Source organism: Austrofundulus limnaeus, unplaced genomic scaffold, assembly GCF_001266775.1.
Source record: "Austrofundulus limnaeus strain Quisiro unplaced genomic scaffold, Austrofundulus_limnaeus-1.0 Scaffold286, whole genome shotgun sequence".
NCBI lineage: Eukaryota > Metazoa > Chordata > Actinopteri > Cyprinodontiformes > Rivulidae > Austrofundulus > Austrofundulus limnaeus.
In genome coordinates this window covers 497,510-510,954 of record NW_013952688.1, presented here as the reverse complement: position 1 = coordinate 510,954, position 13,445 = coordinate 497,510, and the positions used below count along the sequence as shown (strand labels likewise).

Here is a 13,445-nt window from a genome sequence, read left to right as displayed (position 1 = left end):
GGATACGAACAGGTGGAATTTACGCAGCTCATTTACGCACTTTTCCTGAAGATAGAAGAGTTTGTTGAATCTGACGTGACATGTTCGTACGAACCCTTCGTACAAACAAAAGTAAGAGAAATTTAGGATAAGAATACGAACATGTTCTTGCATGAGGGCCATTGTCACTATAAATAGATAGACTTTAAAATGCAGACCAACACCAGGAACTTAAAAACAAACAAACAAAAAAATTAATAATCACCAAAAATACTAAAAACCAAAAAGCTGGATTGGCAGCTAAAAAATACAAAATAACAAAACTCTAGAAGACACAGGCCCACCAGACAGGGCATGAAGCTCAATGCCAGACTGCAGATGACCTAGAAGAAAGAGCCTAGAAGGATGAGGTAAGTGGAGACAGGTGAGACTAATTATGACAGGGAACAGGTGTGTGTGAAAGGGGCAGCACTGAGGAGCAGAAAAGAACTGAGGGGAAAGGAAACAAAGAAAATGAAACTGAACGTGAGAAGTGACATAACGGCTGGGTCTCAATTCAGGGGTTGCAGCTGACGTAGGGCTGTCCCAATTTGTAGGGGCCTACTCATGCGGCCAACAAATGTGGCCGACAAAACCCTGAAAATGTGGGCTACATCTGAGTATCCTACACAGCCGAAGTTATCCCAGGATTCATTGTGCCGTCTGCTAACTAAACAGAAAAGCAAAGAAGGTGGAGATTTGATTCTTTAACGGCAAAGGTTTTTTCTGTTTTATTTTTTTTACAGCCCATGTAGGGGGTGGCCTACATGGGCTGCAGTCTATGTGGGCTGCAACCCCTGAATTGGGATATGGTTAATAGGCTGTGGTAGCTCAGTGGTCAGTGCCATGGTCTTGTAATCCTAAAGCTGCAGGTTTGAACTCAGGTTTTGTCAAAAAGGACATTTAGCATAAAAACGATTGCCAAATTTCTTTTGTGCCAGTTCATTCGCTGTAGAAGGAAACATTTGAAAGAAGAACAACTAAATAACAAATGAAAACACAAGGAGCAACATAACAAAACACACACAAAATAAGCAAATAAAAAGCAAAAACCAACAGAACAATTGTAAAAACACAGGATCCTGATAGGCACAGAGACTCAGACCTATTTTTCAGTGAGAGGAAACATTAAAGAGTCAAAAGCAGAGGTTTAAATTTATTTTTCATGAGTCAAAAGCAGGAGAACAGGGCGTAAGGCATTTCTAGCAAACAAGAATGGATTCAGGCAGCTGGAATCACTTGACACTGTGGTTAACTGAGAATTTACAAAAAAAATGATTGTTGTAAGCTGATGCGTGATAGTGTGAAGGTTTGGGCTTACATAACAAGCTGATGAACACATCGAGTTTGCCTGACTGAAAATATGTGAAAAAAAATACAAATGTGAGAAACATTTTCTACTATCCTTAAATCTGTGTGCTCTGTGGTGTTTTAATGAACACTCTGACAACACTCTTAAACCAGTATGTTAATACATACGGTCAGCATGGTATATATGCATATGTGTTTCTCACTCCCTGACTGCCAAATAATGAGAGGCAGACTAAAATGCAGATTGAAAAATAAGCCTCAAACTACCAGACACTGTGTGAAAACTGAGTTTGATCTTACAAAGTCTTAAACCGTGGGCAACAGAATACGAATTCTTTTAGAGATAGGAGAACTTAAAAAGACAATCAGTTTTTTTTGTTTTGAAGAAAACTATGACTAAAGCATACTGAAGCTTAGCTGTGAACTCTACATCCTGGGTGGATGTGAGAGAAAACCAAAAGTCCTATATTAGTAAAAAGACAGAGTGAAAGAACACAAAAGTATAAGTATGGTTTCGTCTTTCCTCCAAGAGACTTCTTCAGTCTTAAAAAGTCTTTTGGAGGAGATGAAACGTTTCATTAAAGAACTTATCTAGAGCAGCATTTCCCAAAGTTGGGGTCGGGACCCAAAGTGGGGTCCCGAAACATCACAGTGGGGTCCTGAAAAGATTTTCTGAATTAATGACGTTTTTGCCTTAGTTGTTACAAAGGAGTGAGGTTAGTGTATTTAAAATGATAAATGTAGTATAAAAATATTGTTACTATGCCCATGTTTTATTGACCTGACACAAATGTTTATCATCCAAAAATATCTGGAGGCACAGGTCTCTGCTACTGTTATTTTGTGGGTCAAAAGCTGAAAAGTTAGGGAACCAGTGCACTTTGGTTCCCAAAGTTGGGCTTGGGACCCAATTATGGGTCATGAAGCACCTTGGATAATCTCCAGAAATCAATTTTAAGGGCAATAAAATAATTGCTGATGTAATATTTTCCCTATAATTATACAAAAACACGAAATAAGTATAAATAAGTATTTATATTTGTGTACAAGCTGTTTAGATTGTCAAAAAGCCTGTGTTTTTAGGGTTATTAATGAAGTTTGTGTACTCAGACCAGTAATATTTGGGGTCACAAGATTTTGCCATGGATATTTTGTGGGTCAGAAGATAAAAAGTTTGGGAACCACTGATCTAGAGGACCTACTTAAACTTTTCTTTTTGATTTTTAAATAAAAAAAATCCAAAGGCTGTCAACCTCCATTTTGGAACTACGTGGGAGGTCCTGATACCACCACACAGCTGGTTCTGGATCTTATGAATGCACAGAAAGCATCAAAACAAAGATGAAACTACAAAAATGGAGGAAAGAGAGATTCAACCGGCCCGTCTTCATTGAAGGCAAACGTTTGGGCTCATTTAGGTTTTTACTAAATGAGTCAGAGTTTGACATAAGCTTCACTGTGTGCAAGGTTTGCAAAATGAAGATGAAGCACTTTGGGAACACGACAAATGCACAGGCTCACATTATCAGTTTTGAACAAAAAATCTAATTTGAATCGAATCGTGGTCCCAAAAATCAGAATCGAATCATGAGAAGATTCCCAGCCCTAGTTTCTGTTTCTATATAGTGTGACTGAGCTTCAGAGCTCTAAAGAGAACTGTTTTTTTTCCATGTTTTCACCAAAATTTAATTGACCTTTATTATTTAATTTCTTGCAGGTTTTTGCAGATTTTGTCTGTTTGCCAAAAGTCATAACACACTACTCACGATCAGCTTGTATGTTTTAGTGCAGGGGTGCCCAAACATTTTCCCTGAGGGGGCCATAATTAAAATCAATCTGAGGGCCACGGGCCAAATGCAATAATATAAGAAATGCAAATATTTTTTAAGTAAAGTTGTTTTATTTTTTTATGATTAGCTAGCAGCCAGTGTGGTTGCCCACATTCTTTTGTTTTTTTTTTTCCTTTTGTTTTTTTTAGCCCATGAACATGGAGAAAATTCAACGTATGCTCAGGTAGCAAAGGCTCATGGGACTTTTCATAATTTAAAATTTGAGTATATGGGGTATAAGTTGTACACAAATCAATGTATGGGCTTAAATCTAATGTAAATATGTGTTGTAGTTACTTTATTTTAAATTTAATCTTAACATAATTACAATCTAGTAACCAGGAAAACTGTTGGTGGGCCAAATCAAATGGCTTGGCGGGCCAATGTTGGCCTGCGGGCCCCACTTTGGGCACCTCTGTTTTAGTGTAAAATTTGCACGTTTTATTTTAGCTGCGTGACAGGATACAAGACAAACATTTTGAGCAGGATGGTGTTGTTCTGTCCTTATGCTTTGGCCTCTTAATGATTCAACAAATGTTGTGCATTTAAAACACTTTTCCCTCTTTAAACTATTTAACTTTTATTTGCTACACGCTACAAATGTTTGGCAGCAGATCAAATTAGATACGATTTTCTTGTAGAGAAACCTGGACTTTCTCAGAACCAAAACAGACGCTTTCTCGTCGAGCGAGACACCAAACAGACAGACAGAAGAAGCGGCGTGCTGTAGCTCCATTAGCTTTCGCTGCACACTAATGGGTGAAGGGGATGGGTTCTAAAAGGTTGAGTCATTAAGACAGGCTATCAGACTTTGACAGGAAGCAATGATTTGTTGTTTCTACAGCCAACAGTGTGCCCTGATGTGTACTCTCTAAGTTCAAGGAGGACAAAAACTGTGTGTGTCTGTGTCTGTGTGTGTAGAAGCAGCTTACAGCGATGGCCTGGAGTCTCTCCTCTTGTGACACCTCAGCCATCCTGACAAAAAAAAGACAGACAGATTTAGCAGCATATAGTAATGACTGCACATAACCATCAACGCTGAACGTTACACAGTCATGAACAACTTTCCTTAAACACAAAATTAGCTCTCTGTCTTTTTACCTTCCTAAGCTTTCAAAGTGACTGAGGGTAAATATCTGTCTGTTTGGCACTAAGCTGGTGTCTCTTTCCTGTCAGGGGGAGTCAGTGTGTGCGCGATGCTGATGTGTAAGCTGGGCACCGCTGGAGATTCCTGCTCTAATGGGTTCCAGACGACAGATCCAGGATGGAGGATGGACAGAAACAAGATTTAAAGCCAGAGGGGAAGGACTGCGACTGTTGCTTAACTGAGATGGGACACAATTTTTACAAGTCATTCTCCCAAGTCAGTCAGTCTCTAGAATGTAGCTGATATTACAAGATTGAGAAAATACACAGATCACAGCATTTTGAAGACACTCTTAAAATCATTTGTTACATTTTTTTATATTTATAGGTGACAATTAGAAGCATCAATCACCCAAGAATGAACACACAAATACAAATGTTTACGTTTTAAAGTGGCACTCTATGGAAAAGTTAAGAACTAGAGAAACTGAGTGCTGTATGACTGATGAAATTTGTTGAAGAGTGAATTGTTAAAGTGAACATTAGCAGGACAGAAGTTAAAATCGGCAAGGCAAAGCAAGATACTAAACGCAGCAAACCGTAATTAAAACCTATGAAATAAGTAACAAAAACAGTTTAAACTTAAATGTAGCAAAACCATAGCAAAAAGCCAAAAGGAGCCATAAGGCAAAAGTAGCAAAAACAGCCGCTAAAAGCTAAATTAGCCATATGTGAAATAAAAGCTACAAGTGGTATAAGAAGTCGAAAACAGAGCAATGTATGTTTCGATAGATTTCAGAGAACAATGTTGTTGAAGGTTTTTGAATTTCAATGCATTTCTATAGGGATAATCTTTATAAATACAAGTATAACATTTACAAATACTGAAGTCATGGCACACTATATCTGATCAGGCTGAACATTTTGATAAATAAAGGATTAAAATAGCACAAAGAAATAATTTGATTGCAAAAACTTGTAGAAACTCTAAACAGAGAAGCAATACTGTGAATGCTGAATCTGTTGATGATCTACATGTTTACATGTTGCAGATTCCTCTTTGAATGACCTCGATTTAGAGAAATGGAGTTTGTCGCAGCTACTTTTAAGAGCAAGAACAATTCCTTTAAGTTTTTATTTGTTTACGTTATTTGCTGAAGTCATAATCTCCTCCACTGTCAGGTGTGAGTGATAAATGGGACACTGTGAGCTGAAACATGCAAAGAGTGCTTATATTTAACCCCCTCAAATACGAGATTTACTATCTGCCCAAAATATCATTGACACTTCTTCAGTTACCAACTAAATAAGTTTGTTTTGTATGTATAAATAAAGACTGGTGCGTAACAGTACATTTGACCTCTGCAAGTTGATTTCAAAGGTTCAGGCTCTGTGCTCTTTTGAATGGAGTTAAATTCTTACATCTAATTTTAATCATCTAATTGATAAACAAACAAGAACAAACTGAACAGCTAAAGTCACAGTAACAAAATTGCTTAAGAGTAAGAAACCTGGTTGCTATAAAATACATTTTCACAGCTTTTCCTAATTTAAACTCTTTAAAACATTGTTAGCATTAATTGAAGGAATACATATCATCTACTTGGGTTCACGAAAATAAAAATAAATTTTCCACTGAGTACAGATGCTTGAACTGAAAATTTCAGTTAGAACGTTAAAGTACACAATTACACACTTTTTTTTCAGTATGAAGTTACCTTTCAGCATGAAGAAATCAATACAGCTGAATGATTAAGGCAGCTATCAAGTTTAAACTCTCTGACTTGGTGTCAAATTATCAATAGTCTCAACTCAACAGAAGAAACTGACTCATCTGGGTCCAAACCTACTATGTTCCCCAGTGCCTAGTGTATCCCCCAGGGTTAATAATGAAAGTCATGAAAGATGTTTGGCTCCTCCTTCAAATATCTTTTAAAACAAGTGAAAAAAAAAAACAGAATTACAGTGTAGGCATTGTACCAGGGAACATAAGTACCAGGGAACATAAGTACCAGGAAACAGGTACCAGGAAATAGGTTCACCCCTATGTGTACAAAAGACCCTGTATGTTTGTTAGTTTTTGCCCACGTTTGTTGCTACCTGTATTAATATGTTCATATTGTTATTCTCTTGTTTGGTGTCTATTTGTCATTTACGGGTTGTCGAAGTATCGTTGAGTTACACAATGCTTGTCATAAGGCATGACTTGTACACGAGAGACAGTTAGTTACCTAGTTAGACCTGATCGTGAGATAATGTTGTCTTCTGATACCCGTTTCCAGAGTGTGTGTTGATAAGCTGTAGAAACTTGATAGATTATTTGGGCACCCACATATAGTTTGTTTTATTTTATGTTCTGTGTATGGTGAACTTTATTTGCAGCTAATCTATAGCTTGCATGTGTGTGTACTGTGCTGCATATGTTTGGTTCATAAAACCAGCTTGTGAATATTTCACCTGGATATCCATCTGCGTAGTTAGATCAGCCACATCTTTGTGATATTTCTCATGCATATTGTTTACATATTTAAGAATAATGGATAATAATGTGCCAAGTGTTTGTAACACATGGGAACAATTAACTTACATTTGTTTCTGCTGATGTTTACAGGGAACCACATACACTCACATCAGAAAACCTCCATACATCCACACACACTGTTTCACATCCACACAGACCACACAAACCTATACCCATATTTGCTGTAAACCATTTGGATTACACATTGTCTAATCCAAGTCTGTGTTGTGTCCTCCTTTCTCCTCCCTGTTTAAGTCCTGCTTGTGGCCCTTTAAGATCTGAACTGATACCTGTCCTTGACATGGTCTTCTGGCTAACACTCCAGGTTGAGAGCTGTGATAAAAATACTAGTGCCTTTCAGTCCTAACACACAAGTTATCTCACCTACACTGTTTCCCTGTACAATGAATGTCTGCACTGTAATTCAGTATTTCTTTCATTTTTTTAAAAGACATTTGAAGTGGGAAGCCAAGCATCCCTCACGACTTTAGGAGAACATAGATAGCAGAAAAAATAGCCACATACAGTAGCAGACAGGTGCAAGTAGCGGTCTCTGCAGTACATGTTGTCCTGTGGGCGGAGACGGCCCAAATCGTGATTGGCGGAGGTCTAATGGTGCATTCACACCAAACGCGATTTCAGCATCAGGAGCATCAGGTTTACATACAAAATCTATGGTGGACGCGCTTCAAGCAGCATCGGGAAGTGCTGCGGTGCCTCAAGCGCGATTAGAGCAGCGCGATTTGAATGATTTGAACGATCTGAGCGTTCGATGCGCTGAGGCGCAAATCGCTGAAGTTAGAAAATCTGAACTTTTGCAGCTCAACGCGCTGCGTCAACCAATCAGAGAGACTCCACTGTGTGACGTAGCGACATATTTCCCGACGGGACAGTTTACTGAATGATGTCCACTAACCTGAAACAGACGGAGAGGAGCTCTTTAGCTGAAATCGAGTGCCTGCAGTCGGTGTCCTGACTGGAGATATCCGCACCAATGCGTGGCAGCGGCTCATCAGACTGGACTCGGACAAAAATAGTCCTGAAAGCGAGCTGTGAGCCTCTACCGCAGCTCCTGGGTGATGAAACTCAGAACGTCTCTGAATTATCTGGTGAATTAATTATGAATTAATTATCTGATGAACGTGACATGCTCTTGCTCTCTGTAAATAAAGCAAAGCACTCCCTCGTCCGACATTAAACAGAGCCCAACAGAGGATGGAGGGGCGGGGAGGCTGTTGCCGTGCAGCGCTTCAAGAGCTGTCCTGTGTCTGACCTCAAAGTGCACAAGCATCCAACTTGAAGCGTTGGATGTGATTTTGAAGCTGAAATCGCGTTCGGTGTGAACGCAGCATTAGTGTGGGCGGAGACGGCCCAAATCGTGATTGGCGGAGGTCTTGATGTGGGCGGAGACGGCCCAAGAGACATGATTGGTCAGATTGACGTTGGGGTTTGAAGAAGATGGAGGCAGCAGGGAGTAACTTGGTCGAGTCAGGCAGGAAGCAACATGTTTTTTAAGATTAATTTTAGTCATAACTTGAGAAAGAAAAGTGCTAGTTGCATGAAATTTGAACGTTGTACATGTGAAGAGATGTGTAACATTATGGTTCAGTCAAAACATCCCTAACCAGCCTGTAAAAAGATACTGATTTTTAACGACTCGACCAAGCTGCTCCCTGCTGCTTCCAGCCTCTTCAAACCCCACCGTCAATCTGACCAATCACGTCTCAGGCTGTCTCCGCCCACATCAAGATCTCCGCCAATCACGAGTAGGGCCGTCTCCGCCCACAGGACATGTTCTCCAGAGACTCCCTTCTCAACTGGTGTGGGCCAGATCTGGTGTCAAGCTGACTCACTACTGGCATGGCAAGTGGTTTGTCAACCAGATGTGGGCCAGGTCTGGCAATGATGACACTGTTTTTAAAATAACATGCCACAACTGGCCCAGTTGTGGTTTGTTTGGTGCTTGCCCTCGCATGCACCACATGTGGGCCACCAAAGGGCCATCATTCTTTGTGTTAATCTGGGCCGAGTGCTAGTGCCATGTGTGGGCCAGAACTGGGCCAGACAAATTTTGCTATGTGGGTAGGGTTGACCCTTTCCAACTGATGGGAGTTTCAGCTTGCTCGTGGTGAAACCTATAATATAACTGAACATTTTATGAAAGATAATCCTTTGTACAGATTAGAGATGGTGTCTAAAACACATTAAGTCATGTGTTTATTGCAGCTTTAGTGTTGCAGCGCAGTGATAATGGGATTTGCTCAAACCAAACTCTTACAAAAAAGCAACAACAACAAAAAATCTCTACATGACTTTCCTGCCCAACCCAGTTCAACTAAAATGTGTCACTATTCCTGGCAAGTGACACGACGGACCCCCCCCCCCAGCTGTAGTATGGATTAGCTTGCATCAATTACTCACACAGCATGAATTACGAGGGGTAAAAGCACGTGTCAATGGCTCTTATGTCACCCAACTGCATATCTGCACTTCTTGTTTTGTCCATAACCAGTTGAACCTGTAGAACTTAAGGCCCTGTCATACTATAACATTTTAGACAACTTATGCTGACATGAAAATTTTGTTATTTTACTTATACCAGCTATAAATTTGATCTAATTATTAGCATTACAGTAGCGCTGGGTGGTATGACCAAAATTTTATATCACGGTATTTTCAACATTTACACCGGTTTCATGGTATAATCACGGTATTTTTCATTTCATCACAGGTCAGCTGATAATAAAATGTACAAAAACTGCTTATTAATTTTTTTCTTTTACTGTACCTCTGTCTGTGTCACTGTTTCCCTCCTCTATGTGTCTTTTCTCTGACTGGTGGTTGGAGACAGTAATCATTTTGGTCTGGTCGTGAAGGAGGAAGGTTAAGAAAAAATTATTATCGGGTCTATTGTTTTATGTTATTTAATAAAGATTAACAGCAAGACTCACCCTGCACACCTGTCTACTCAACTCCACTACAAAACTTCTTCCCCCGGGCTTTTCACAACAGAAGCACATTAAAGTCTCCATGCATCTCGACGTCTCCATATTAACGTCGCATGTTAAATCTAACTGTGCACGTCACTGAAGATGTGTTTACTACATTAAGCAATGGCGAAAACGGACTGTTTTTTTACGTCAGCCAATATAAGCAGCGGAATTGCCACCTGCCATTGCAACAAGCTACTCCAACAATAACATTAGCATGCTAACGCACATAGCGTTGCAGCGAGGAAAAATGTCCCCCGGGAAACAGTTCACTGGCGGCCGCGACGAAACGTTCCAAACGTGTTCAGGCTATTTAAACTGGTATGTCGGTTTTCAGAAAATTCATTTCATAGCAAAAATAAAAAACGGTATTCGGTACGAACCGGGATACCGCCCAGCACTACATCACAGTATGTATGCATCTAAAAAGGCTTCTAGTAGATATTTTATTTAAATTCCATCTTCAGTTTAGACATCTTGAGTGTTGGACAGACTTTTCACAAGTAGTCTAAAACATTATAGTGTTACAGGGCCTTTAGATAAGAAAGACAGTCTGTAACATACAGGGCACTCCTCATGACACTCCAGACGTGTTTCTTTTTCTTTTCCCCTCACTCACATGGAGACTCTTTTTCCGAGCAAAACTGAACTGCAATCATCTGATCAAACCCCAGAGCATGCACATCAACACAGATTACACTTTTGAAACACATTTTTCTTTTCACATTTTTGTCTCTATGCCCGTTCTAGCACAAATGGAAAAAAATACAGCATGTGAGAAAACACGTGAAAAAGGCTCTGCAGCTCATAGCAGCTCATAGCATCCATTAGTAATCATTTAACCAAACCTATCAGAACTGGAGGACTGAATATCCTGACCCGGTTAAGATCACTTTTAGCATCAGCTGAGATATAACTCATCTTTAACAGCAGGGACATGCATAGAAGCAGCTGTTACGGGAAAAGAAAGAAAGAAAGAAAAAAACAGCACAATAAAGTTAGGTATTTATTGCTCTAAAGTTCCAACCAAATAAAGTTATTCTTTCCCACAGAAAACACTACTCCTAAATTGCTGAATAACCTAATTTGTAGTTAGCAAAGTGAAGCCCAGGCTATGCTCAAAATGCCCATTTGTGTCCTGCATGATTTAGTGGGAAAGAGTAGACTTTTCTGCAGTACTTGGTTTAAGTTTTGACTGGGACATGTGACGTCTCTCACATTAAAAATGTTAGCAGAGCTGCTTTCATTTCATTTTACTAAAATTAGATTTAATTGTCATTTCATTTTGGGACAAACAAAATGATGCAGAAAAACTGGTCCATGAATTTATCACTTCTAAGTTAGACTTCTGTAATTCTTTTTTATCGGTGTGTCTTAAAACTCTTAGAGATCCGATTTAGAAAAAGAGATCATCTTTTTCCAATTTCAGCTTTTCTCACTGACTCTCCACCAAACTTTAATCAAAATTTTAAATCTTACTTCTAACATAAAAAACTATGTTAACAGTGCACTCTACTCTCCAACTGCAGGTTTCCTTGTGGTTCCTCGAGTTTCTAAAAGCAGAATGGGAGGCAGAGCTTTCAATTATCAAGCTCCTCTCTTGTGGAACCAACTTCCAGTTTCAGTGCATGAGGCTGACACTCTGTCTACTTAAGACTAGATTTAAGACTTCCCTATTTGCTAAATCCTAGTTAAGATTGGCTTAGGTTTCCTGAGCTATCTGTTAGTTATGCTGCTATAGGGTGGAGGACAAACCGAGGACAATCTGCTGCCATCTTTACTCTCTAAACCCCATGTTTGTACATACAAATGTTGCTACAATAACCTGTGATTTTACTTACTTTTTTCCCATAGACATTATGCCTGGACCAATGTATCTGTGTTTTTTCAGGTCGCTTTCCTGCCTTCTCTAATCTCAGCTATTGAAGGCTATTCATCCTGAGCCTGGTTCTGTTTCTTCCTGTTAAAAAAAGAGTCATTTCCTTCTACTTTTGCCAAAGTACTTCTGAAGATGGGGGATTGAAGTCTTGTCACATTCTGCTGCCTTACTTACAAAACTTTTACTAATTGAATTTTCATAATGTACTTTTTGTGAATCTAATTGTATTATAATAGGAATGAATTGACTGAATTAGATTTTTTTAGATAGTCATCTGGATCTAAATTAGATTTATGAATTGGACTTTTTTTTCTTGAATACAGTGTCCTCATATGATCCTTGTAGTGAATTGGTGCTGTATAAACAAACTGAACTGAATTAAAAATTTAATTCATGGTAACGTTGTTAGATAATCACTGATTCAGTCACTGTAAAAAAACAAGCACCTACAAAGAAAAACTTTGAAGACTTCGCCATTCTTTTTAAACTTAATGACACCGCAAAAAAAATTAAGGTTCTGACTACAGATTTGACATATAACCTCACCATTTAAAACTAAATAAAACTGCCAGTTCTGCATGTTCTCTTTATTGATAAAACAAGTTAATAGATGTACCAAAAGATTGTGCCCATCTTGCGGAAAAAGTTTTAGGTTTAAATCCTGCTACCTCTCTAGCACATAAAAACAGAGGAAAAATGTAGAGCAGAAACATAAAAAGACATCTCTGTGGCAGAGTTAAGACTAATTATATTTATGACAAGAAAGGGAAGACACTGAGAGAGACCGGAAATTACTCCGGGTAGTACAATAACAATAATGCTGATAAATGTAACTGATCAATAATAACATTTAAAACAGATCAGGTAAAGGAAGAGATCTTAATGTGACTTATAAAGAGTAAATTAAATACGTCGATTTTAAAGACAGATATGCAGCAGAAACAAACACGTGAGCATCCCTGTTCTTTGTTGCATGCACTGCTGCCGTATATTTCCAGGAACACATTAACTGAACAACATCATCTTTTTCTAACTACAGCTCCTCTGGCACTGGCAGTCACTTTGCACATTGAATTCCCCTAAAGTAATCAACTTAGGGTACAGGAAGCTAAATAAAAAATAACATAAACTATTCATCTTTGGTTGGGGATATCATCTTGGCCTAAAAACAAAGAAACATCTCAATCAGAGTAAGGGCATAGGAATAAGTCAAATTTCAATAAACATCTTGGTATAAAGGTTCTGATTCTGTACTGGCTCGGTACAACAGGGGAAAAAATCAAATGCTAGTTGTTGCTATTTTATTTTTCATTGTTGAAAGACAACACATTTCCAGGCTGTACGGTGGCACAGTTCGTAGAGCTGTTGCCTCTCAGTGAGAAGGTTGATGGATCAAATCCCTGGGGCTAAGGACCTTTATGGGTAGAGCATGTGAGTTTTTTCCAGGTACTATGGTTTCTTCCCGCAGACCAAAAACATGAATGTTAGACTAATTGTGAACTATTAATTGTCCCTTAGAGCAGTGGTTCCCAAACTTTTTGTCTTCTGACCCACAAAATATCCATGGCAAAAAACTTGTGACCCCAAATATTACTGGTCTGAGTACACAAACTTTGTTAATAACCCTAAAAACACAGGCTTTTTGACAATCTAAACAGCTTATACACAAATAAAATACTTATTTTTTTCTTATTTTGTGTTTTTGTAATAATTATAGGGAAAATATTACATCAGCAATTATTTTATTACCCTTTAAATTGATTTCTGGAGATTATCCAAGGTGCTTCATGACCCATAATTGGGTCCCAAGC

The 13,445-nt window shown here is 38.8% G+C and overlaps 1 protein-coding gene across 1 annotated transcript in view; it reads right to left on the bottom strand.

Moving 5' to 3' along the window:
* Nucleotides 1–13,445, bottom strand: part of palm1b (paralemmin 1b) — a gene marked incomplete in the record, with an annotated part of 51,008 nt that overhangs the window by 20,373 nt on the left and 17,190 nt on the right. Inside the window, 1 exon segment of the mRNA XM_014021289.1 lies at nt 4,091–4,133. Within this exon segment, the coding sequence (XP_013876743.1) occupies nt 4,091–4,132 (42 nt within the window).